The 27,775-nt window shown below is 47.5% G+C and overlaps 1 protein-coding gene across 19 annotated transcripts in view; it reads right to left on the bottom strand.

The window, feature by feature from the left end:
* Positions 1-90: 90 nt before the first annotated feature.
* Positions 91-27,775, bottom strand: part of PAPPA (pappalysin 1) — a 361,421-nt gene continuing 333,736 nt past the window's right edge. For all 19 annotated transcript variants that reach the window (XM_083807365.1, XM_083807367.1, XM_083807366.1 and 16 more), the window contains 3 exons: positions 21,432-21,503; positions 17,504-17,602; positions 91-6,444 (listed from right to left, as the gene is read on the bottom strand). In XM_083807365.1, the coding sequence (XP_083663491.1) occupies positions 6,337-6,444; positions 17,504-17,602; positions 21,432-21,503 (279 nt within the window). In that variant the 3' untranslated portion in view covers positions 91-6,336. The remainder of the gene's footprint in view (positions 6,445-17,503; positions 17,603-21,431; positions 21,504-27,775) is intronic.

The raw sequence follows: 27,775 nt of genomic DNA, 5'->3' as shown, positions 1-27,775 counted from the left end.
CAGATGCGGGGCCGCGCTCACCCCCCGCTACCCGGTGATGCTCGGGGCCGGCTCGACCGAAAGCAAACGAGACGTGGCAAAAGCAAGCGGTCCAGTTCAGAACTCTTTAATACAAGCTTATATTGTTTGTGTTTCTGATTCTCTGTTCTCCCAACATTTGGGGACATTAACCCTCATATGTGTGTGAGCATGTGTATGAAGATATATACAAAATCACACAGTTAAATATTTAAGCATACAAGGTATTATATATTTATATAATATAGAACTTTAGGGTATAGGAATCAACAATGGCAAAATATTTCTGATGAATCTGACATAACTTTTTTTTGAGTGAAACATGACCTGTTTTTGAAAGACCAGAGGAAGTTGTTGTTTATTAAAAGAAAGAAAAAGACCTGTATAAAGAAATTCTGTGAAAATGATTTAAAAAACCTCATGAACCAAAAAAGGACAACTGTTAAAAACTGTATTGAAAAAAAATAAATTAGATGAACAATTGTGTAAATATAAATTAAAAAAGATGACAATCTTAATAAATAAGCTTTACTATTTACATCTTTATATATTGCTTGGAGACTTAAATTAGATCCGTTAAAAAAAAAAAAAAACGAACGCAAAATAAAACCCAAAATCGGAGCAGCAAACGTACAGGCGTGAGGTACAGAATTAAGGGTTGAACTGTATTTTGCTTGTTTCTTTTTTTTTTTTTTCTTTTCTCTTTTATACAGTAGACCAGTAGAATTCTTGTGAAAATAGATCCTCAGCACTTCATTGGAGTATTGGTTGACGTGGCTTCCAAAAGGTGCCAAGAAAGATTCCATAATAATAATAATAATAACCATAATAATCATAATAATTATAACAATAATAAAAAGATACAATATGATACATAAATATGGAAGAGCAGTTGGTAATATGAATACATTTTTCTCTAGACGAGATCACAGTTTTATTTGTAAATATTACATTGATATATATATATAATATTACACATATAATATTATATATATATCATATATATATTTATATATATATTTATATATATAGTACGGCTCAATCCTGCTCCCAGTGAAGTCAACAACAACAACAACAACAACAACAACAAACCCCCCCTGTTGACTTGATGGAAGCAAAATTCAGCCTATCATCTGCAGACAGGTACGTAATTACAGAGGCCGTACAATGCAAACTCCGCAATGGTTCCAATTCCCTCTTTAATTGCTGGTGAAATGTTTCGTTAAAGCCCTGGTTCTTTGCACTCAGAAGATGGAAACTGGTGGCTGAATTGTGGCCTCACCAAACGAATGAAAAACCAAAAGACCAAACCAGAATGGGAACCAAAGACAACTCCTGACTCGTTAGCTCTGCATCTCGACCTAACAGGACTAACAACACCAACAAGTAGCACCAAGACTCCTCATCTGTCACGTGAAGCCAACACAAGCTCTTGTTACTGGCCTCAGAGGAAGCGATTATTCTTCTCAATGAATCTTGGATGTGTAGATCAGGTGAAAAGGGGAAAAAAAACAGTTTGCCAAACTAAGACTGAAAGAGAACCTTAAGCCCCATTTTGCTCCTGCTAAAGCCACCAGGGGTTTTCAACACTGGTTGCCCGGGTGGCAGGAGCAGCCCAACACCAAACCTCGACTGCCCAAATCAACCGTAGCTCCAAGGAAGTACATCTTGGGCCACCTGGACCTGCTCCTGCCTTGGTCATGCTCCCACTGAACTCAGTGGTCAAGGGTCTCCAGTGGAAAGGGGCCTGTTCCCGGTGGGGAATGGCCTGTCCCGGACGATGAGGTGGTACGGAAGAAACAAGAAGGACATCAGCTCAATGACCAAAACGGGGCCCACAACCATGAAGGTATCAAGAGCGTTGTCTAAGCTGGGCACAGGGTCCCCTCCCAGTGACACGACCATGCCCACCAGCTCTCACTGGGGCATCCAGGGATCAGGCAGGGGAGGGCAGGACGAGGCTGAAAGGCCGGCAAGCTCCACACCATCCAAAAACGTTAAAACAACAAGCTTCCAGCTCTGAAACCCCCTCGGGCATCCCAGCCTTAGTTGACCGCCATGCCCTCCTGTCTTCTAGCTTGGCCTTGAATGGAAGAGATGGGCTGGAGCTGGGGAAGGGGACGTTGGCACCCCATTTCCATGACTGGGAATCCATCCTCTGTCTGCTGACATAGCAGCGTGCTCCTTCCCCTCCCGCTCCCTCCCGCAGCTCTTCGGGATTCAGACTGTGCAGTGCTTCTGAGTGCAGTAATTAGAGCACAGTGAAATACTGGTTAAATGCGTACATACAGTTGGATAATGTAAAAATAAGCACAAATACACTTAAAAAAATAATCTGAAAAAAAAAAACAAACCTCCCCCCCCCCCCCCCCAAACAACAATATACCAGGGGAAAAATACCTTAGCCTTAGTTCCTGGACTTATCACAAAGTACAAGGAAAACAAAACCAGACAATGTTATAAAACCTCACGGTACTTCTAGGGAAATCTACACTTAAGTATCTAGCTCTACTCAGCTGGCAGAATCAGTGTTTTCCTTTCAAACACACAAAAATAGGCTTTGCTCTTCTTGGATTCGGATTATGCGGGTTTTCTTTTCTTTTTTTTTTTTGTTTTTTCCATTTTCTTCCTCTCTGTAAAGCCTCACAATTGGTATTTTTTTCCCACTTGAATCAGTTGCAGCAAGAAACTTTTGTTGGCTAATGGGTTTTCTTTTTCTCTCTCTCTTTTTTTTTGTCCTTTTTTTTTTTTTTTTTCTTAAACACAGGTAAAACCTAGAACAAACCGACAGTTACAACCAAGTGAAACCGGAAGGGAGGTAGCTGGAACCCGACTCCAAGAGTCCTCTGGTGCCATCCTCCTTTCTCAGCCTGGGGGGGACAGCGGAAGATGCAAGAAAAGCAGGAGGACACCAGCTCAGCCCATCTGCGAGAGGGTGGGGAGGGAGCGGGGTAGCAGCTGATAGGAGTTTCCCACCCCATCCCGCACCGTTCACCGCTTTCTGCTCCAGCTTGCCCTCCTGCTGGCTACAGAGCCCACCAGTGGCCAAGGAGGCTGGCTGGTGGCCCCGTGGGTGCAGCCTTGGCTCACAGTCTGTGGCAGAGATGCTCTTGGCACTGATGTGACCTGGACTTCATAAGCAGCTAAATTGCATCAGCACGAGCACCCTCTCGTGTTGCCTCAAGCTTCTTGTTTGATTTCGCCCTATGCCACCACCTGGGGGGAGGTTGTGCAGCATCCCTCTCACCTCCCACTTGATGTCCATCAGTCATAGAGGGTCTTCCCTAGGGACTCCACCAGGCAATCAAGGACCTTACAGGGGGTAGATGCTGCAAGGACCCACCTGGCCTTGCCCCAGGGAAGAGGCACAGGAGGTGGGCAGGCACCCGTGCCTCATGGTCCTCCTTCCTCACTCCCCCGGGAACATGGTGCAGCCCCTAAACACAGAGGCCAAAGCTTTGCCTCAGTGCAGTCTGTTCCTGGTGAAAAAAGGCGCTGGATTTAATAAGACTCAGAGCAGAACTTCTGTTCATGGAGGAGATGGCCAGTGCTGACATGGCAATTGGAAAAAAAAATCAAATAGCAGCATGTTGAAGGCCTCCCTGCGGGGAAGGGACTTGGCCACAAGCAGTCGCTCCCAGACTACAGGAGTGAAGCTGATGTGTGAGACCATGCTGGGAGAGGCCACCGTCTCCCCTGAGCTGAGGAGGACTCCAGCTCTGCGAGCAGAGGCTGGCCCTGGCTGCGCAGAGTTGCTCAAGAGGGTCCTGAGCTCGCAGGAGCCCACAGCAGCAAGAAGCACTAATGCTAACACCGACCTGTCTCCTGGGCAATGTGCTAGGTGGGAAAAGCAGATGGAAAATCTCCTCCATGCTGAGCTGCATAACGGAAAAAGGGACTTTGCTAACTGAGCTGCCATCAGGATGCATGCAGCACCTGAACCAGGGCTCCCTGCGAGGGTGAAATGCAGGCGGCATGGAGGGGCAGATCCTGCCAAGTGCCCCAGGCACCGAGGACCCGATGGGTTGGCAGCCTGAAAGGCTTTTGAGGTTTTGAGCTCTTCTGATGGGCTGGATGGCACCTGAAGCCAACTGCCTACAGAAAAGAGGAAGATGAACAGACGAGAAGGAAGCAACCTTCTCACCAACAAACTTCCATTATTAATCGGGGGGCAAGGGGCATGAGGGGAAGTTTGCCCAGGACCAGTTTTTGCTAATGCTCTCCACTCTGGCAGACGTTTGACCTAACTCCGTGGAAGGAGCCCTGATGCCACTGCACATCCCTTCCCCTACAGCCCTGCCTGGTGGGCACAGTCATCCACACAGCACCCATCGCCAGGCCACCTCCAGGCATCACCAGGAGCTTCCCAGTGGAGAGCTCCTCAACTTCTTTTGCCAATCGCCTCTCCAGGCCTCCAAATTTCAGTTTTTGAAATTCATCTCAGGTTTATTCCGATAGAGACAACCCCAAGGGTGGGTGAGAATAGCCTGGCTCTTTGCACCTACAACTCAGTCATTTTTCCGTTTCCAGTTTTCCTACCTATTTTTACATCCATCTCCATGAGTTAACTGATTCCCCTTACATTTCTGTCTTGCCGTAGTGCCTAAATATTCAAACAAGCAAGAGCAGGAAAAAATCTTTCCATCCTGTCTTTAACCAGTAGATTGTACACGTCAGGAGAGTCCCAAGGAACAGACAGAACTAACACTTGGGAGGACGCCCTTTCGGAAACGTGCTCCTCCTAGCAGGAACCCGAAGCAGCAGGAGACAAGCTCAGGCCACGCTGGAGACATCTCTGGGATTTATGTGGGGAGGGTTGTAGCAGCAGCAACAGCACTAGATGCTCTGGGCATCTCAGTGACTCAACGTGGTGAACCCTACGATGAAACGCATCCCCAGGAGTCTGGCACAACGTGGGCCCCTTGGGGCTGAAACAGGAGGACAGAGCTATGAGAGAGGGAAGTATGAGGGCTGCTGCAGCTAATGCCCTTCCTGCTGGAAGATTACAAGCAGCTAAGCTCCTGGTCTATCAAAGGTATCTGACCCACAGGCCTGGAAGCTTAATACTGACAATTATGGCCAAAATTGTAATACTGTCTCCCCATAGCACGTGCCTCCTCTTCCCCCCTCCTAGGAAACCAGGAGCATGTAGCAGTTGTTTGACAGACAGAACCCTAAGAGTGGGGTGGAGGAGGTTTAGAGAACCCCTTGAGTGGGTGGAGACCAAAAAGCAGATTCCTTTGGCTGGCTGGTGTCCTGTTTTCTTGCCCCAATGCTGAGGAAGAGACCAGAGGGTTTGAAAGGCAGGTTGTAGGTAAGCTTTAAGGCAGACTGTTTGGTTGCATGGGGTTGTTTTCACCCTGTCCTGACACAGTAAGGAAACTAGTTGTATGGGACATAGCAGCAGGAGTAGCAGCAGCAGACATGCTCAAATGACAAGTGCAGGGGTGAGTTACCCTCTCTGCTCCTCAGAAGCAATCATCCACATTCCTCAACGCCAGTCCTTAGACTCCCCACTCCCTGGCTCCGCTGTGGGACCACCTGCCCACCTCCACACAGAAACGTCCCAGCAGCCCTATGGCTTCCAGACAGGCTACAAAGGGGCTTTTTGTTTGCTTTTTGAGGGCAGGGGGAGAAGGAGGAGCTGTACAGGAAGGCCACTGCAGTCTGCTGAGCTCCCTGGCTGGAAGTAGCGTTCCTGTGAGGAGCAGATGCAACCCACATCTCGAGCTGGCTGGGCGTCTGGCAAGTCACTTGCCAAAGGCACAGCCCTGTGGAGACCCCACCCCAACCTCAGTGCCCCGAGCATGAGATACCTTGGCATTCAGCATCAGAAAAGGCTCAGCCTGGAGTCCTCCAAGAGCACAGCCTCTTCCATGAACGGTCTGAGTTGTGAGTGCTGGAGAGGGGAAATTGTTTTTGCGTTGATCATAATCTCTCACCCTTTCTCTCTCTTTCTCTACTTATTTCTATAAATATGTGTACATAAATAGCTTGTTTCTCGCCTTAAATCTAGGTATGAACTGTTCAAATTAGGTGGGCATAACATGCTGTTTTGATACATGAAAGTCTTCTCAACTTGACTCTTGGTTGTTTGTTTCTTGTCATCACTATTTAAGATATCGTTAATACATAAACCCCTACTTTGAGTTCTCCTTGGACAAAAATTAAAGGCAGACTGGTTGAATTCTAAGGGTCCCTGGTGCAGAAATGCCATCCAGTTGAGCAGCTAAATGTTAAAAACGATACCAAAAGGGATGTGGTGTCTCTCCTAGCCTGCCTTGAGCAGTGTGGTCCTCCATTCCACGTCGCTTGGCATTACCCAAGACTGAAGCCACGGAGGTCTTTCTGGTTGTGCTCCTGGGCGTTGGGGTCCCGGCAAGCACACTCTCCTTGTAGGTCACAGGACATAGGGAAGGGAGTAACCTGGGGAAGGAAGCCAAGGACACATGAAAGAGGGAACACACAGCACCCTGGAAAACAAACGATACCTCTGGAGAGATCTTCAGAGATCAGCTGGAGCCTTCAGCTACACTTATTTTGCATAGTGATTTATTTTAGTGCTGAGGCCTCAGATGAGCTACCTGTCCGTGAGAGAGGGTGCAAAAAGCATAGAGAAGAGCCTGCTTGGCTCATGCAGTCACTGGTCAGCAGATCCTCCCCTAACAGCTCACATCAGGCACGTGAACAGAGCTGTCTGAGGAGACGTGTACTTCTCAGGCAGCCCTGGGGCTTTTGGGGTGGTTACCACAGTGCTTGGATCGCATTATGCTGCCAGCCTTTTCTAAAGAGCTATCCTTCCCTCAAAGCCTACAAACGTTAAATGACAGCAAAGTCACGAAAGCCTCATCATGCATGACCAATTCAAATTATCACCGAACTCTAGGTCCAACAGGTCCCAACTCCAGCCTCCCCTCCGCAATTCCCACCTCCAGCCTGGGGGGTAGGTGAACCCTACTCCTGGGCCATCATCTCCCCTCTGTGAGGTATCACTGGGCAGTATGGCGCTATGGCTTGGGTCCTGTTGCCAAGACGAAGTCCATTTGTTTGTTGTTATGGACAAATATAATTATGAATGTTCTTCGTTTCAGTTCCTTGGGGCATGAACTGAACCAACTGACCTAGCAGGTCAGTGAAACAGCAATCCAGCAAACAGACTTCCCTAAATACCTGTTGTGTTTAAGGTCAACAGATGCAGCTAACGGGCACTGAGGAACAGCAAAGGAATGCAAGTGAGAGACTGTTACGTGCAGATAAAATCTGACCATGATCTCTCTGCAGAAGCGTGGGAAGGAGCTGAAACAATAGCCTGCAGTGCCTGGCTAGCGGAAGTTGATTTTGGCATATTGCATCACGGCATTTACATAAAGAAAAGGGGGTGGCAATGGAACAATGTCTTGCTTGCCCTGAAGTGAATTCCCAAGAAATTCTCCCATCTGCGCAGACTGAGCGAATGACCTCATTCCCTTCGTACACTCCTCCCAAGTCGGTGCCACAACCTGCTCAAATGTTCCCGGCGAGCGCAGCACACGCGCTCAGCCTGCTCCCCTCGGCCCTGCTGCCACACGTTTGCTCTTTCATAAACACTTTTCTCCAGGCCATGAAGCCCGGGTATGCCTGCTCCCTGCGTGTCATCAGCGGCACATCTAGGAATGCAGGCCAAGCGCTGTGCATGAGCACAGAGCTGTCATTTCCCCCCAGACCTCGGGTGCATGTCCCTGCATGTCCATCCACAGCATGCCTTTCTCCTGACACACACCCGAGCGGGATGGCGGGGTGTGGGTCTTTATTTCACAACTGGGGAGCCTAAGGCAGGGACATGCTGACAGAGACATTAAATAGCCAACACTCATCACCAAATCAGGGTTTAGGGAGGCTCCTCCCGTTGCTTTTGCCTTCATTCCCAGAAGACCTGACCCTCCAGGTAGAACAGGGTGATGACTCTTCATCAAGCCGTGGCCTTGGTGACTTAGGAGCTAAAGAAACAACCTGTGAATAATTGGAATCTACCTTCCTGTGGATGTGGAGGTTGCAAAGAGAAGAGAGAGCCCAAAAGGTTAAAAACAAATGAATTCAAGTAACAGGATACTAAAGAAGTTTTAGAAATTACAGAAAACAATAGGAGTTTAAGGGTCACTTGATCCAACAGACGCCAGCCAAAGTAGGACTGTCCCATATCACAGCGTTATGAATATTCTTAGATAGGAAAATGGAGAAGTCTGTAAACAATGGGGTTTGGGGAGGAGGCTGGGGAGGGATTGTTTAATGACTGAATTAAAATACTGGAGAGAAAAAAATGATACATGAAAGAAAATGACTTTTTTTGTTGTTGTTCAGTGTAGAGGGAAACATTTTGGTTGAGATTATCTGCTACAGTTCAGGTTTGACCTTTCTCTCCAAGACATAAAAATAAAAAAGGCTATTCAGAGCGAAAGTTATGTCTTGAAATAAAAAATTACTTCACTCAGAAAATGCTCAAACAAAACATGTAAATATGTCTGGAGTTTTCCCTTACTTTTATTTTTTATCCTGAATCATTCAGTTCAGCCTGGATTTGGCAATGCTTTTGACTTAAAAAATCCTTCCTGTTGTACAACGAAGCTACTGGTTGGAGGCAAGACCTGGGATCCTGGTTCTTTCATTTGTCTTGATCAAGCTTTTTCCTCTCCCTGGCCTAGATTCACTGCATTTGTCTCTAACAGTCTAACAAAGGCAATTTAGCAGCTCCTGCATTCAAAGGAGAAAGACAGGCTCACAGAGAAGGTGGATACGTATTTTGCATTGAACACAGGACAACAACACACCAGACTCAGGCATTTCAGTAAAGTGGCTAAAATGAGCTATGATTATCTTACTGCTCCTTGTCTCTGCTGCTCTCCATGCACGAGCAGGACAATGCTATCTCTTGCTGGCACGGTGATCCCAGAAATGCTAACATTTTACTTGCAGGAACATCAGAGCCAAGAGCAAAAACCCTGCACAACTGCTGGCTCTCATTCCCCTGACTTACTCTGTGGGCTGTGCTGAAAATGTGACCTTAAAATCCCAAACTGCCATAACTCTGATGCTGCCTTGGAGCGCTCTACCTTCTTCATTCCCTCTCCTCCCTACCCAAACAAAAGGTACATGTAAGAGAATAGATTGCTACTACCTTGCAGCAAATTTTTGGGAAGAAGGAGCCACTAGAGAAGTGTCTTCCCATGTGGTGCCCTCTAAAACCCTCTGTCTTTCTGACTGCTCATGGACAGAAGCACAGAAACTGTCTCTCTGGGGCAATACCACGGCCCCAAAAGCGGAGAGAGCTGCAGCAGCAGTTGCAGCAGTGGGTAGCCTGACTGTAAGAGGGTTTAGTCCTGATCAGATTAGCCTTATTCACTTTATGTCCTTTACAGAATTTTGTACGAAATTTAATTTTTACAGTACTATTGTCCAGATAGATGAATTGTTTTGTCTTATGGCAGCAAGCTCCAGAGATCAGTTTTCTATTAAGTGAAAAGGCAAAGATTTCTGTGGGCAATGAGCACATCCACAGTCACATTAGACAAGACAAAATTTGCCAAACACTTAGCAGTGACACAGGGTTTCCACTTTAAATATCATCTACAACAAATACACATTTGAGTTCCCCGAGGACCTGATTTCCAGAGGTATTTAGGGACTCAAACCCACACATAGCATCTTTTGGGATTGTCAGAAGTACCCAGTGCAGAGAAACCTTCAAACCCCTTTGAACAAGAACTGTCTTTTGTCTTGGGCTTATTCAGTGATAGCCCTGTGGAGTACAGAGCCATGAACAAAGCTGCTGGATGTGCTAGAAATAATAAATACTGAGCCTTTTTCTGAATGGTAGCCCATTTAGGTGTGGAGCCCACATATACATACTCCAAGACTAACTGCTGTTTTTCTTTTTAAATAGATCAGTGAAAGCCCAACTCATTAACAGAATGTACGACCTGCACTGAAATTTCCAGATATATTCATTGTAAAACAGTATTAAAGAATCATCTCCTCTTCCTTTCACCTGCCAAGTCCTGCATTTCCCCTACACCTCCCCTTGTAGAAAACCTGGCTAGCACATAGGAGGGCATGGAGGAAAAGCTGAAAATCAAGTTTAGGGCCTGGCTCGGTTATTTGATGAAGTACTGTAGGATATTGTCTCCACAGGCTACCTAAAATAATCTGAGAAAGACACAAGTGAAGAACAGAGCTCTGCATGCCCACACACTCCCCCTACACACGCACACATCTCCTGGAGGTGATTCAGAAACAAAGCCGTGGCTTGGATCAGCAGCACTCAGGGGAATGTGGGGCACACCTGAAGCACAGAGGACCACAAGCCTATTTTCAAGACAAAACAGGCAGAGCCTAAATCACGCCTGTCACCCTGGGAGTGTGCTTGGTACGGCACATCCTGCTCCGAACCTAAAGGAGCACCGCGGGCTTATGGGCTGGGCAGGAGGCTGGCAGGGATGATCCAGACCGTCCCAGTTCTCTTATTTTTTGCCAGTGAATTGCTCCAGGAGCTCTGGCCACATCGCTGCAGGTGATGGGCCACCATGCCTGTGCCTAATTCACATTTCTGGGGTGTAACACTACCTGACTCCCAACTCGTCACCCACGTGGAGCAGTGTATGAACCCATACCTCTGTCCTCCACCAGAGTATGGGAGCCCTAAGTGTCCTCCCCCATGCCAGGTGACAAGACGATGGCCAGAAGTCAAGTTACTTTTGGAAATGGCAGCATTTGCCCTTGATGCCATGCTCTGTGGGAACAAAGGCAACAATGGAACATACCAGTGCAGAACTGGGATCCAGGTCATGAAAGGAGTCAAGGGCCACAAATCCTTGCTAAGCAGCACCTATCTAAAGAGGCTGGTGATATCCTAAAACAGATCCCTGCTGAGAAAGGCCAGTCTGTAGGAAACCAGTGGGAACACTGACAGGAGAAATCGCAGACAGGTACAGGGAGGGATGGGAAACACTTCTGAAGGGGTTCGGAGCTCATCCCTCACACATGCTCGTATCGCTTTGACCTGGCTGTACCTCCCGTCCGGGGTGGGCAGAATCAGGCCTGGGCTGGAGGCAGGGGGCTACCACGGGAGGAGGGATGCGAAGTGTTGGGAAACAGCCTGTTGTTAGATTTCAGCTCTGAAGTGTTTGCAAAATCTCCCAGACAAGACGAACTGGAAATATGAAGACCCCGCAGCAGACAGAGCCTCTGCGGCGAATGCGGCGTGTCAAGATAAGCGTGGCAGGCTGTGCTGAGTGTCGCGGCCCCGCGCCTCCCGAGACCCTCGCAGCTCAAACGCCAGGGAGTATTTTGTTCCCTGACAAGGCCCTTGTGGGACAAAAATGCATCTTGTAAGGTTCTTCCCAGGGGTTTTTGGCATTTAGGTCACAAGGGCTGTTTGGAGATAATGGAACAAGAAAGAGCCCCATTTAACTCCAGGGGCTGGTATGCAGGTTCACACCTGGGGCACCGCTTGAGAGGGCCTGGGAAAGGCAAAGATGAAGCTTGCAGGAAAAGCCCTAATTTTTTTTTTTTTGTTATTTGTAGCTCTATAAACCAGACTTTCCCATATGGAAGCCCCACAGAACAAGACATAGCTCAACCAAATCCAACAGACGCTCCTCTCCCTCCACCGGGTGCAAACCAGGAGCAGCTCCACCAGAACTGGAGCAACCGCAATGGCCTGAAGCCAGCTGGGAAGCTTGGGAAGCCCTGCCGGCACGGGGCGCTGGGTGCCTGCTCCCCGCATCCCTGCCGAGCTCCAGCACCCGCGGGGGCCGAGCCGCGCGAGGGAGCCCACCACGTGCCAAACCACACGGAGCGCGGGCGCAGCTCAGTTGCGCAGCGATCAGCTGCGCTTCCTACCCTTGTGCTACTGATTGTGCAAACATGAATGTAATTAGTCTAAATAATCACCAAAGATTTAATAGCAGCCAGACCACCCAGCGGCCAAATAGCTGGCGGTGGAGCGGGGAAGGTTTGTTCGCTGGTTTTTGTAACACTTGCTAATGAAGTGAGGTCGGATAGCAAAGCAAACACCCTCCACGAGCGCTTCCCCTGGGAACTCTGTATGTTGTGGGAAGCCCCGCGTCCCTTGAAGCCAAGAATGTTCTCTCAGGATAGGCACCATGTGCTACTACCATCCCTGCTTTTAATTTATCGCCGCCTGGAAAGCCTCCCCGAACAATTATGAAACCAGCCCTGAGCCCCAAAAAAAGCTCCCATCACATCCAACCATGACTGAAAGCGCTCCTCACATGGCCAGCAGTGAGCCACTCACGCTGCGATCAAAAAGCTCCTGGGTAAGTGAGTTCACCCAAAAGCCTGGGTGCTGCAGCATGCTTGGAGCACGCAGCAGCGCGGAGCCGCTTCCAGAGGCATGAAGCAACACTTTGCATTGTATCCGTCCTTCCTCCGAGCTCACCCGCCATTCATTGTATCTCTCCAGCTAATTATAGAGCTGACAAACACACCCAGCTGGGGACATGCAAGCAGTTCGGAGCAGCATTGTGCCACGGACATCGATCCTTCTGGATAAGCTGAATTTCCTCAGCCAGGGTGGTCACTTAGGCTGCTAATTGTGCGAACTGCCTCAAAGCCACGTTCTGCCAGGGGAGCAGGACCTGTGATTCCCCAGGACAGGTCTGTGTTGCAGAGAGAACTGGGCGAAAGCCCTTACTTCTCCAAAATACCAAGAGATGACTATTGCTGTTTTCTTAGGGGTGGGAAGGGGGCAGACCCCCCCCCCCCCCCCTTTCTGGGGAGCCAGGGATAGTCTTGGGAAATCCCTGCTGGAGCCAGCAGCAGCCTTTCAGTTCAAAGCTCCTTTCTTTAGGCCTTGAATTCTCGGCCATAAAGTCTCTGAAGAGGTTTTGATAAGTTGCATATCTCGTAGATAAGCAAAGCTTTGGATGAATCCCACGCGGTTTTCTATCTACCGCAAGTCCTCATTTGTTTTCCACCAAGGCACTTGCTGTTTTTCCTCTCCAAGGTGTTGGACAGAAATGTCAAGAGGCTGAAGGGGCGGCATTTGAGATGGGAATTTTTGCCAGGATGATTTTTCTTTTTCTTCTCTAAGTGCTATGGGCAAAGTGGTTGAGGGAAAACCTGAGCGATAACTGAATGAGACATGTTTTTCTCACGGGGGTTGCAGGTTTACCCCTCATGTGATGAAAAGAGAAAGCAGAGAAGAAAGGCAGAAGAAAGTTTGCTTTTTCAGACAGTTTATGTTGGGGAAAATTTAAAGCGGCAAATTCCGTGTGTTTAAATTTGCAGGGACCAGACTGCCGGATCTTCAACTAAGCAAATCTGCAATTTGAGTCTGGAACAAAGTACGTAAGCAGAGCCTGAAGAGAAACATTTCGGATTTCTGTGAGGCCTTTCTAGACAGCCTTGCACAGGGAAAAGCTGTAGAAGGGAAGGAAAAGAGAAAAGAAGTGAAGGAGAACAGTGACTGGAGAGATTTCCTGAAACTAATCGGAAAGAAACAGCCATCTACTCTCCTTGGCACGCTGCACACCCCAGGAGCTGCCAGCCCAGAGGCAGCCAGCAGTGCCCGGGTTATTTATTTTCCCCACTTTAGCACTGTCATGTATTTAATGTTTTAAAAAATAGTATCTTCTTTTATCTGCGGCAGGGCACAAAGCAAGAAGCAGCTTCCTAGAGCAGCCAGGCAAGAAGGGAGCTGGCAACCTGTGCTGGGTCAGGAGGAGAGGAAGATGAAAAGGAGATGGGATTTTGTTTTGTCCTTCACGGAAGACTTTATCCCCTCCAGATACACAACAGAAGCTTTCTCTCCCTTGGAGGTTGGCCGGCAATGGCCTTCCTGTCTCTCAGAGCTGCTCCCGGGTCATGCACAGGGCAAGCCGTGCAGCCCTGTCCTCTGCCCCGACTGCAGACGGTGTCACCTCCCTGTGCTTGGGGCTGCACTGTCAGGCACTGCAGGACCAACGTCCCTGCTGCCCTGGGTGCTGCTCGCCGCTGTGCCAGCCCTGGCTTCTTGCCCGCTGCATGGGGACGCTGATCAATTAGCACATAACAAATAATTAAGCTGATGAATGCCTCTCTTTCCCGCATGCTGACTGCAGTTGCCTAGAATTTATGCACGAAATATGACTGAATTTATTCGCTGGTGTTTGCAGCGTTCATAAGAGGTCTTTAATGATTTCTTTTAAGCTCTCTGGACTGATTGGGAATAGCGCAGGGCAAATACTCATTATTTCCTATCTAAGCAACAGTGCTGATTAGCCAGTGGTTGGCCAGATAAGTCACACTGCCCTGCTGCCCTCTCGGTGCAGAAATGCACAAGGTCGTTTGCTGCTAATGCTCGAATGCAAAGGGGAAACGTGGCCTAAGCAAATGTGGCAGTGAAGCCTCTTGTGCATTTTCAGGCTAATAAAACAGGAGCAGAATCTGACATTAAGTAAGAGGGCTCAGGATTAACACGAATATGGGTTGAATCTTTGTACTTTCAGACAACCTGGACTGCAGCACTGCATGAGCCAAAAGTGTTTTGGGGAGGGTGGTGGGAAACGCAGTGTAACTTAACTCTTGACAGTTTGCGGACATTAAAGATCTGAAGTCAGCTCTTACTTGACTGTTAGCTTCTGAATCTTCACATGATGCAATGTTAATCTTCAGCCCTTTCCTAAAATAACGTGCGGAGTTGCTATGTTCTGTTAAATGTGAACCATGTGTCACCTCAGCAATGGCTGCGACGGTGAAAAGATGATAAATCTCAAGCTTGTAAAATGTCCTGTGACATTTTGGGAGAAAAACAGGTGTTGCATAAATGTTAGACATTTATGGGTAAACTTGCAGGGGCTTTAAAAGACTGACACATCTGCCACATAGTATGTAACCTTGAAAGAAAAGGAGCAAAGCAGGCTCTTTCATGTGTTTCGCTCTCTCTATAACCGTATGAAAATACATCCTCATCTGGTATTGGAATTAACAGAGCTGGACTCGCCCCTCCCTATGTCTCCTCCAGGGTTTTGGCTTTTACACCCAATGTGTATTTTAAAACTGTGCCTGTTTAAGTAGGTGGCAAATTGTGCTGGAAGGATTTGGTATGCGGAGTATTTTTATTCAGCTCCCTTTTCTCTCACCTTTCATTGTTTTTCCCCTTGGAATATCTCCTGTAACGCTCCACTCATAAAGTTCTTCAAAGGCAGAGCTGTGTTTGAACAGCCTTGCCCAAAATCTGCTCTCCAGTCAAAGGCCTCAAACAGGAAAATAACTCATAGGGCCACGCTGCTGCCGCCGCAGGTGTCCCAGTCTGCCCCAGCGCTGTCCCCCCCAGTCTGTCCCAGCGCTGTTAGCCCCCTCTTTACCCAATAAATGTAATACACTGAGGCTTAGACTTCATGCTTTTGGCCTGCAAGGCGCAAGGAGAAGGCAGTTTTCTCACTTTCAAGTGTCTTGTTTGACCTCTGGGTCATCAGTGATGTTTTGGGAGAGAGGCGAAGCTTTGGAAAGCTGAACACACACCAAGGAAGTGACAGGCTCCAGGAAGGGTTTCCCAGTGTAGTCAGTGGAAGCAGATTTACCCCCAAAAAAACTCAAAACCTCCCTCTCTATGGGAGAAATGCACTAGAAGTGTGCCCAGCTGCCTGCCTCTGAACAATCTGCCCTTGCGTTGGGTGGTTTTAGCACAGAAACCAGCAAACAACGGGGCTACAAAGCACGTTCCCCACTTGGGTGGTCACCTTGTTTCTGGGTGGCAGCGAAGCAGCAGATATTTCCAGCGTGACTCGCCTGGCTGGTGAGCGCTCACGACTGCCTGGTCTGTGCAGACCCCACTCTGTCTCAGCTCCCTGTCCAGCAATAAATTTTGCTCCCAAACCTTACTCCTGCTCCTCTCCCCCTCAATTCAGCCCCACACCCTATGTGTTTCACTCCTGTCTCTGCCCCAAGACATGTCCACTTCCCTTTCCCAGTGTTCCCAGATGGGCCAGAAACAGCCCGCAACACTGCACCGGCACAAGATCTTTGGCTGAACCAAGGAAAAGAAACCCCCACCAAAAGCCATCTTAGAAAGGACTGTTCCCTACAAAGAGGTCTTCAGTCCCTCAGCTGCGGTAGAGAGAAGTTTCTTCCTCAGACTGGTAAAATGCATGATCTCATCGCTAAATCTAGGCTTCCTCTGTCTATTCTCAAGCTTTCAAATTTATTAATGTACATCAGATACTTAAAATAGCTGGATTTTCTTCATTCTGATCTACACTCAAATCTTGAAGATGAGGTAAAAATTGTACATGCCAGAGGCTACAATTTTCTTTCCTTTCTTTGGGAAATAAGTTCAAAATCTATCCTGTTTAGAAATACATGAAATATTGTAGTGCTTCAAACCACAAGCTTCATCACTATCCTGTCTCTAACACTAGCCAGAAATAAGTATTAAAAGAAAGCATTAAGAATAAGGGGATGTGTAGAGGGATCATTCCCTTGCTCAGGAATTCAATGTTTTAGATATCGCTGTGCCAGAAACTGCAACCAGATCACTGTATTTAATAGCCACTGATGGACTTAACCTCCATGAACATGCCTATTCTTGTTTTGACTTCTATTTTGATCTCTGTGGCAATGCATCCTATCACTTAAATACACACCGTGTGAACAAGCACTTTCTTTCATTTGTTTGAATCGTGCCTCCAGGTAACTACCATTTCACTCCCTAATTACTAAGTGATAAGAAACAGAGGGTTTTATTTACCTAAGCATCCTCCCTCCATTAAATTTTGATTTTATAAATCTCTGTCACTACTGGCACCCACTGTTTCTTTTGCAAGTTTTTCAAGTCCTGGTTGATGTGATATCTCTTTGTGCAGAAGATATTTCCTATCTCTGACCATCCCTGCTGCCCTTCTCCACACCTCTCTCTGTCCTACTCTATCCTTTTGGAGACATGATGGTCAGAGAGCCAGGTGCACATGGGTGCACATGGAGCAAAGTACAGACTTAAAATGATATTTTTGTTTTTCACTCTGGTCCTCTCTAAACGAATCCTAACTTTTAGTCTCCTTTTTAAGCATTGAGGGTGGATAGCAGGTTGGGCAAATATACATACCCTTCTCAGTGTATCCCTGTGAAGGTCTCTTGAGCACTAGATGCAAAATGGATGACCAACAGCTTTCCTGATCATCATACTCCAGCGTTTTGGATGGAGACAGCCTTTGCCTATAGAGCAGCTAGGGTTTATTTACAACAGGAGTGAATGAATGCCTCTAACTACTTTAATTAAGGACATGTCTTTCACAGGTATAAGGCAGGTTCTGATGGGAAATGCACATGCATTAACAAGAGAGAACTTCAAAACAAACCAACAAGAATTGAATGTCAATAGTGAGCTGGTGCCTGGACTGAAGGTACTTCTGAGACCTTGGATTCCCTATTCTAGCAAAAATAGGGGATTTCCCTGGGCACAAAGCAATACTCCCTGAGGAATTCCAGGGAAAACAGGAAGAGACATCCTTACCTTTTTGGTCTTGACTGTTGAGGCACAGCAGTCCCCACCATCATAGTTGCAGAAGGCTCGGTTGTTGATGGAGTCACAGTAGTTGTCCCCCATGAAAGGCTGGAAAATGAAAAAGCAGAGAGAGACTGAGGACATGGACATGGATTAACAGTAACAGTTGCCAGAAGAAGATGAAGCCTTGAAGGAGCCATATAGTTTGTAACATTACTGAGTGCCCTGAAAAACAAGAGATAATTATTCCCCTCTCCCTTCAGAGCAGGCAGAAAAAAAAGGACACTAGAGCCCTTGTTGGCTTTTCACATCCCACATAAGAAGATGCTTCAAGAATATTAATTTGACTAGGCCCAGAGAACAGCATCAAGGCATCTAAAATTGTGTCACCTTTTGATAATTTTAAGCTAACCTTCTGAAACTATGTGGGAAAAGAAGAAGGTTATGTATAGCAACAAAACTAGCTTGCTTTTAATAGTTGTACTTTCAACCACAGTTCTCCTAACTATGCAACAAGTGTCAGCAAGGACGGTACAAAACATATCTCAAAGAGAAATGGAAGCGATCCGAGCTGGGCACAGGGACTACATGCCCTCATCCTCTACCTAGCACTTACTGTGTGTGACCTTGGCCATGACATGTTATCTCCCTCCACTCCAAGTTTAGAGCTGGGATAATGGCAATTATTCCGATGGCCGTTGAGGAGAGATATTAAGTATAATTCATAAATCACCTTGAAAAAGAAAATGTGGTCACTAGTCTGTGCAACGTGATCACCAGGCTATGCACTGCACAGGCCCTGCATAATAATCATGATTTTGAAGAAAAGGTTTGAAGTCTGGATCTTCATTACCTGTTGCAGTCCTCAAGAGACTTCCTTGGAAGTCAAATCTGTGCCTGATGCTAAAAAACCACCGTGCCATCTATGAGAAACCCAAGCAGCTCTGAAAGTTTGGAAAAATGGATGCTGAGCAGAGAGCACAGTCATATCTCTGTAACACTTCTTTCACTCGCAGGCTCACGGGGCCATTCCCATTTTATTTGCTCTTCGGAAAATTCATTTGTTCTGCACTGAGAAAAACACACAAGGGACTTTCCTATAAGAAGTCATCTTCACAGAGCGGCTGGGGAGGCTTGTGGAGGGTTCCTGGGAGGATTTTGCAGCAATTGCAGTACCAGAGATTTCCTGATGATAGACACCTGAGGAACCAGCAGTGAGAGTTTGCCATGTTCTCCCCAGAAAGAGCCACGGCCATACTCATCTGTGTTGAAATGGACGCTGTGGAGTGGTGCAGATGCAAGCTTTTACTGCTGCTGTTTTGCAAGTTTAAGGATCTCTATCAGGGTATAGGAAGTCCAGGCAATAATGGCAATATTGGACCAGAGCAGGACTACCAGGAAGCAACCAACTAATCGACTGTCACTTGTTTTGTTACAAGCAAATTCAACAAATGCCAACAAGGAAAGCAGAATTACAGGGTGAGAGCCCTATCCCTGCAAACTGGCTTAACTCCACTGACTTCCACAGATTGACTCATTTATATAGACAAAGGCTTTAACTTGTGAAGGCCCTTCCAATTTAATTAACATACCATGAGTTACAAGGGAATGATTTATAAACAGATGGAGAGAGATTTTTTTGCCAACCTGGTCATATTCAAAAAGGTGAACTTTGCTCAACCTCCCAAGACATTTCAATAGGCTTCTCCATGTTTCCCTTGTATTGCCTGGCCTTGCCTGCTTGTTGAGAAAAGTTTTACTTTAATTTTCCATGCTTATACCTGTAACCGACACCTATGAACACTGGAAAAGTACTGAGGAATTTACGGAAGAATTTGCCATTTGTTCACACTGGTACAGAGTAGGCAAGTCCATCCTTTGGAGGAAAACAATGGGACAAATAACATCTATTACGATTTGGTACCCAAATCCTCATCTGGGAGGCCCTGGAGGCCTGGCTGTCAAGGGTGAGGTCTGTAGTATCATGCATATCTCAGTGCTCCCACATTTTTGGAGGAGCCTTGTTTTCTCCACTAACTATATAGGTAGCCCAGGGGCACTAGTTTTCCAATAAAACACCTAAGTTAGCTGCCTAGAAGTACATGGCTGACTCATAAACCTCTATTCCTGCCACTAGGGAGCGACAAAAAATCACATTGCAGCAGTCTGGGTTACCACTTTGATTGCCAAGAGCAAAATAACACCCCGCTTGCAGCCTTCTATTCAGGGAACCCTCCCTAATGCTAAGGAAATTAATACATTAGGGATTGTATCAGCTTACTGGCCCAGTATCATTGACCTACTGGCATATTATTCCCTGTTTCCATAATCATGAAAAAGCCTTGGTGAAGACGGCATTTCTTCTGAAATCTTAATGCCAGAGAACAAGCTCTGGCCCATTCTTGGATCCTGGAAGCATCATGCTCTAAAAATGATGCTAGAGGCCATTATCAATTGTCTAGGCAAAGCCTTCCAAGATGATAGATTGCGAAGCAGTGACACTGCTGAATGAATGATGAAAAGAAGGAAGTGTCTATTGATGCAGAGGGATCTGGCAATTAACAATGATGGAAGGAAGGAAAATGCTGAGAAAAAGCATGTCAGTAATAATGGCTTCTGGTAAATTATTACATCATTGCAAAGTTTGCCTCAGTAACAACTACCCTTAAACAGCAGGAGAATGGATACCCAATGGTGCATCAGCACCTGAATGGCATTTCTTAATGGTCGCTGGATGTTATTTTAGCTCTCTTTGGAGAATAGGGGCGCCCAGCCAGCCTGCATGAATGTAATGCGTGAGATGGCTTATGACATTCAAAGCACTGACAGCAGAATGCTTTTCATTTAGGGAGCAACTAGACAGAAACTATTACATTGTTGGAGAGTTATTACCCTCTTGGGCCCACCATTTGTATGCGAAGGAAACCTGTCTTTCACTTCAAGACAAATCATGCCATACAGCAATGTGGTCTAGTGTTTTGTGTCAGATTTAGGAGTTCTGTGCCATGTTCCACCACTGTGGGCAAATAACTTCAGTGCGCTTGTAAAACTGGCTTACTGAGTGCGAGAGTGCAGTTGGTGCTGCATGAAGGCAGATCTGGGTTCAAGACACAGCTCTTCCAGAGCACGTCCATGCAACCAATGCCCCTGCCCATGAGTTTTCCCACTTTTCCCACAAAGGTGCCCCAAGGATTGACTTCTTTAGGTGGGTGAAGCACTCAAGTCCTGGCATGATGGAAACCACATGAGTGCCATGACCCAGAGAAAGGTGCTCCAGCCCCGCCTAACCACTGGCAACATCTTAAGAGTTCTGACTTCACAAAGATTGCTGCCAGCAGAAACATCATTCTCCAAAGTAATTGGTTATTGCATATAAGAAGTAAGACTGTAAAAATATATCATTGCTGAAAATGCAACTACATTTTTCGGATTTTTTTTCTTGTTCAGATAGAGGCACTTGGTGGAAGGATGCATGACTTGCTCACTGTCCAGCTGTGCTGTCCACCAAGTGGCATCATTTTTTCCTCTGGCATTCTTAAAGTTTATCTATCTCCACATCAAAGCCTGAAGCCTAGCTTGCCTTAGAAAGCATTGGTTCTTTAGTAAGATGTGGAAAACAAGTAAAAGCTTTTTGCAACTTCCCAGGAAGTCCCAAATCCTGGGAATTTCTGAAGGTCTACCAATTTTCTTAACCCACTTGATCATTCAGCTCCTGCAAGAGTCACCTCACCCAGCCATCAGTTCTAGGAAAATCACCAGTTTCAACACAGAGTGTCAGAACTAGTGCAGGAGATCTCAGTTTAATTGACAGGATGGTCAAGGCAAAAGTCTGTCTGCCCCACTTGAAAAATATTTCCAGCCCACATGACTGTAGTGACTGCTACCATAACACTTAGAAGAGCTAGCAGGGACCATCTGAACTAACGCAAAAGCTCACCTCACAGCCTTTGACACAATGAATCAGGGAAGGGTGAGGGTACCACTTGAGTCCTGCCGTGCAGACAACGCTCTGGAGGAGAGAAGGAAAAAAAAATCAAGTTAAGACAAAGAAATCAGTGTACAGAAAGTCAGCGTGCTGGTTCCTATGGCTCTCCTGTACCTAACCAATGAAGTTCAGTTCCTAACACCTCTTGTGTTCTCAGGACCTGGCTCTCCTCCAGGTATTTACAAGAAGTGTTGGACTTGACACTTGCAATAACAGAACATTTGAGAGTAAAATAATATTTAAGGTTTTCCTAAAATGTCATGTCCAATATTTTACTTATGGTGGGGGAACAAGGCAGAGAAAGGCAAAGGCACAGGTCCACTGTCCAGCTCTTGGGTAGGGAGGAGTCATTTTAGGAATTCATTTAGGGATTTCTTTGGTGCTGCAAAGCATTGCTCTGTTTCACTACCCATATCTGTACTTCTTGAAGATGTAAACAGATAAAGGTGGACTTTCAGATACATTTTCGCACCATCCTTTAGATCTTAAATAGAAGCACATCCCACTACACACCTTCAAAATAACCCCCAGAAAGGACAGCGTCATCTGTTACACTCTATGAGCTTTATAATAATTTCTGTACAGACTATGTTTACAGATTTTCTGTAAGAAAAAAGTTGGAGTGCCTAGTTTTGGAGAAGAATGAGATACCTGCCTACTCGAAGACACACCAAGGGCAGTCATTGTCTGCCTGCAGACATGGAAAATTAGATTTTAAGAGTGGATGAAAGGTTTGGCCAGTCAGTGGAGATGGACGTCCAATACCATGGACATCTAGGTGATGGGACTCCCATCCCTTCATCATGACAATGTTCCTTTTTGGGTTATCTTCCGCGGATGAAACACTACAATGGGCAAGATGAAAACGCGGGTACTCATCAAAGGGCAGGGGCTGGGGTTGGATGGAGGCATGGGGAAGGAAGGAATTAACATTTGGGAAGACCTGACGCACAAGCCATCCCTTCCCCTGTTTATTTGAGGTCTAATTTAATCCATCTGCAGGGGAACCTCAGCATGTTTTCACAGTTTCTGTCATTTGAGGCTTACCTGGCGTGTGCTAGCAAAAGGACTTTTATACTATCTGACTGGAGTTGTTTATCTTTCCGATGCTCTCGGATTTTCCACTATTAGTCAAGCCCGGCTTGCCCCACCTGCCTCACAACAGGGCCTGTCTGTGTGAGTGCAGAAGCGGCCGGGCAAGGGGGGACGCTGCTTGTCCCCCAGGAGGGAGGCTGCAAGGTGCGGGGGCCCCGTGGTGCTCCCCCAGCGCGCTCCTGACAGACAGCTGGAGATTTCCAGGCTGTTGCCTGCCACAAATGGTGAGATTTCCCCCCCCCCCCCCCCCTTCTGTTTATTGCACTTCAGAGGGAAAAGAAAGGAAACTTTTCTAGGTTTCAAAATAAACAAGGCCAGTCAACAGATCGGGAGGGGGGAGAGGAAAGGAAGCAGTTCAGGAGCCTTTGAACCAAAGTCTTAAACCAAAGTAGAAGAACTCAGGCATTTGCCTCCCGTATGTGAGGCCAGCCAATAAGGAGGAAAAGTGCACTTCCAACGGGCATCTCACATTCCCCTGGTAAGAAGCATCAATATCTACAAAACCTCTTGAACCACGTGGATGTTTATGAGCATTTGGAGCTAACAAAAGGAGTCAAATAGCTCTGAAACAGGCTCTTATGAAAGGAGGTTTCCAAATGAGATCAGTCCCTCAGAGAAGATGCACTATTTCCCCGACCCTCCCAGCATCAAAAACCCAGCAGCTACTGCATTTTGTCCTTCCCCTCCTTAGAGGAGCAGAAGGAAGGTGATGCCTCTGCTAGGACGGTGCTCTCCTCGGAGCACAGATCTCTGCTCTGCCTCGAGGTCGTCTTAAGTCCCAGTGGCTAAAACAGCCTTTGGCTGGACGGCTTCCAGGGAAAGGCCATGCAGCCCCAGGCTACAGCGTAGGACAGCCAGTTGACCTTGCATGAGATTAATCACTGGGTCAGTGGGACACTCACACAGCTCCTGGGAAAGGTTTCAGGTCCCAGCAGATAACCAGAGCATTTCACCACAATCACCACTCATCTCTTCCCCTCTCTGCGAGAGTCAGTGTCTGCCAAAAGGATTCAACTGGACAGACCTGCACGGGAATGTGGCCCAATGGCTTAGTCCCAGTTACTTCACCTTCTCCTCGGATGATTCTTTGCTAGCAGAGACTATTAGAGCTACTCCAGCTAGGTTCAATCCTGCTAAATTTCATGGAGCTGGAAGCAGAGTATGCTGGGGAATGGGCCTTGATCACAGTCCTGGCTCCCCTTGCTGATTTTCCAAACCTGAATTCACAGCACAAGGCCTGTTTGTACCCTCAGGCTGCTGTTGTGCTGTGTGCGGTGTGGCAGGGCAGGAAAGGGGGAGTGGGTAGAGGGCTGGAAAATTGAGAAATTGGGGAGGATTCAGGTTGCTGGGCATCGCTTCTGCCTCTTGCAGTGCTAACAGACACAAAGGTGCAGGAGGGTGCTATGTTGAGCAATGAGATAAGAGATAAATCAATGAATAAAAAGCAAAGAGTGGTGTAGGCAGCACTGAGCCAGGAACCTGTTAACATGACCAGGATCCAATGGCATCAGCACGCACAAAAGGTGCAAAAAGAGGATGGCAGGACCACCTCTGACATGTGCTGGGGGAAGCCCTTGGGGCCTCTCCCTCTGCGACAGCACGTGAGCCCCATCCCTCCACACACCGCCAGGCCTCTGCAGCGACATGCGCAGGCCTCATGGCTCCCGGCTGCCCTCACACATCGGCTTCTGCAGCACAGCTGCCCTCCTGCTTGGCCGTGGTGCCTTGCCTGTGCTTCTGTCCCCGTCCCATAAACGCAATTCAGCTCCAGCTGCAGTTTGGTGGCTGTGACTCCATCTGCCGCGAAGGGAGAGGAAGCCGGGATGCGCTCCCACAGTAGGTAACAAAGAGCCAAGAAAGCAAATCAAGCTGTCATTTTCTCCTTGTGAGGGAAGACCTAGTGCCTCCGGTCATGGCGCTTCCCTCTCCATTGTGGGACTGACACAATGATGTCAACCATTTGCGGGCTGCGGAGGGGATTAGGTTTCCCCAGGAGAGGCCTTGGAGAGCTCTCCTCCACCTTAGATGGGCCATGTGTCCCCCGGGGCTGGAGCATGGGGACTGGCATCCGCTGGCCTCGGCTAACTCTCTCCTCAGGCACTAAATGAACGTGGCAATTAACCATGAGCTGAACGTCGGGGTGGTGAGAGGACCAGACGCTGCTGACAAGGGAGGGGAGACGTGGATCTTGGTGGCTGTGGCCTCCTGTAGCTCCACACAGGCCAGGAGCCCCTGTGTTCCTGAGCACTCGGTCCCCACACTGCCATAAATCACCTCGCCGTGCCGTGACTCAGTTTCTCTGCCTGCAAAATGAGCCCAAAACTCGCAGGAAGAGTTGAGGGGAAGAAAGGAGGAAAGCTGCAAAGCCTAAAGGAAGAGGGACAGATTCTGGTTGCTCCCGGTATTTAAGGAGAATTCCCCTTGATGTCTTCAGGACATCCAAAATCCCAGGACTTGCCGTGTTTGGGTGCAAGGCATAGGGGAAAACATCACCAGCAGTGGGGCAGCATCCCCTGTCAGCCCCGCTGGTAGGCACAGCCAGGGCACGCAGACCCTTTTGAGGCTAACCAGGCATGCACGTGCTTGCAAAGCATTTGACACAAAGGCAAGGACCCAAACTCAGACAACCTAGGAAATTAGGTGTCGGCAGTCACTGGGAAAGAGCTGTCAAGCTGTCCTTCCGAGCCATTTCACTTTTTTCTCTCCACTGCCTTATAGTCAGTCTTGGCAGCTCTATCTATAGGTGTCTTCAGCAGCTCACTGCCCCTTGCACGCACGCGGAAAATGGGAAATCATGGGCAGAGCAATGATTGCTCCGAACACGGCCTGCCACAGCACAACAGACACACAAGAGATTTCAGGTGGCTTTTTTTTGTTCCTGCTGAACATGTTGATTTGGAAGACACTGCAAATTTGCCCTGATTTCAGCAATCTGTTTCAGACCAAGCAAAGCAACACAGCCTCAATCAATTCTGAAAAAACACATTAATATTAAGACACTTTTCTAAACAAAGTATCTGCTGTTGTTGTTGTTCCTTTGAGAGGACACTTAATTTCTAAGTTTATTTCATTTATTAAACAAAAAGATTAAAAATGATTGGAAATTAAATATGAAGTTATGTTCAAACCAACATGGTTTTTCTCCAATTTTTTGGTTCACCAAAAATCACAGCAACAAAAAAATCACTTTGGTTAGCAGAAAACATTTTTTTTTTTAATTTGACAGAACTTCCAGCGAACCGAAAAATCAAGTGATTTGCACAGCTCTGCTCTAAACAACTCCCAGAGGAGGGATGGTTCCCTCTTCCCACTTTGCTTCCACAACAGCTGTTGCTTGAGCAGTCACACACAAATATACTTTTTTCTTGCCGGCTCTCCCTGTTTCATCTGTGCCTGTCCTCTCAAATATAGGCCCCACAGATAGGTTCTGCCTTTATCTACTGTTCATACTGCACTGATTTGTACGTTATTTGTGGCTGAAATTAAGTAACTAAAAGTGTTTCCTTTGTATTATTCAAGTACTTCAAGATCAACAAAGATTGCGCGTAAATGCAACCAGCTGGTCGCTTTGCTCATATGGCACAACAGCGAGCTGTCAGTGAACGTAAATAGAGACACTTATTATTAATGATACACAGCATATTGCCATGGGGACCTTCCCCTAAGGCATCCCAGTCTCCATCTCCCCAGGGTCTCCACTGGCAGCAGCTTTTCCCCCAGCGTGGGCTCCCTGCGAGGCACAGCTCCCCGTGGGTGACATCCTCTTATCTGAGGAGCGGAACGTGACGGATGTCTTACAGCTTCCAAAAAAATCCCCTCTGGCATGTCTTAGCATCGCCCCACCAGCCGCCTGCCCTGCAGGTCTGCCTTTCAGCCCGGTGCATGCACAGCCGCTGCTTGACAAGCAGAAAACCTTACACAACCCAGCCGGGCCCTGTCTGGGAGGACATAGCTCTGGGTCCCAAGGAGACAGAGAACAGAGCCATTCTCTGCAGGCCCCAAAAGGCTCCCCTCCATCTCCCAGTGGAAGTTTTCTGGCCCAAATCTCACCTACAAAGCGTTTGTGGGTCAAACTTGTATCTACTCACAGCCTAAAGCTCCTGCAAGGTCCTCACCATCAGGGCAAACAAGGTCTTATTTACCACTGTACTCTTGGAAACTGATTTTGCCTCCATCCCTCACTCCCCTCATCTCCCCCTTTATTACTCTGTGTTTTCCCTGCTGCCTAATGAGCCCTCCAGAGACCTGCAGGTATAAAACTCGTTACAGCTCCCTCTGCGCACCCGCATCAATAAACGAAGGAGCACAGCAGAGAACTGGAGGGAAGCTGTCACTTTATTTCACCATGAATTACAAAACCACTTAAAAGTCTAGCACTCGGGAAAGGGCCAGTGAGAAATCGCCCCTAATGCAGAGATAGGGGTTTTCTTTATGTTTCATGCCAGAAACTTGGCAAAGCCCAGGCTTAGGCAGTAATATAATCTCGGCGTCTGGAGTGATTGGGAAGCTGGGATGGACACTGTGAGCTTGTCGTATTCTCTGGACTTATGTTCCTCATCCCTTTCCAGGATTTAGTCTATTGCTCCGTATGGCCCTGTATGAAATCGGGAAATATAAAGTGGTGGAGATTTTCAGAGCAGCTTGCTACCCACAGCCAAGGCCAGACTGAAAAAATCCCAAGCCCTGGGTACACATTTAGGCATGTGGTGAAGCAAATAGATCGCCAAAGCTGCTCCGTATATACTGGGGCTGTGCTGGCTGCCTGCTCTCTTACTAAATCTAGCTCGAGTGTGCAAAGCACAGGCTGCGGCAAAGCTAGGGCCAACTATATAAAGGCAGACGGTGTTTGCTCAAGCACTTCCAGCAACCTGCACTCTGGTGGCATGTGATGGATGGGCCAGCACCTTCTGATATGCATCTGAGCACACCCAGGTAGGTGCCTACACCTGCAGAACCCCTGCCTGTGCACAAGCGCCTGTTTGCAGGCATTTCAGATCAGGAGGGCATGTTTATGTAGACGCATGAGGGTTTTCAGAAAGCGGTGGGTGTCTCCCACTGGTATCCCAGTGGAGACAGGAAACAAGCAGCTATTTGCTGCCAGCAGCATGCATGTGCGTGGCTGAGTGTGTGTGCAAGGTATTGTGTGTGGGCCTGAGTGTCCCCACAGGGGCAGATGGCACTGCCGTGTGCTGGAGGACGCA

This window comes from Anser anser (assembly GCF_964211835.1).
Source record: "Anser anser genome assembly, chromosome: 21".
Lineage (NCBI taxonomy): Eukaryota > Metazoa > Chordata > Aves > Anseriformes > Anatidae > Anser > Anser anser.
This window is presented reverse-complemented; position numbering and strand designations above follow the sequence as displayed.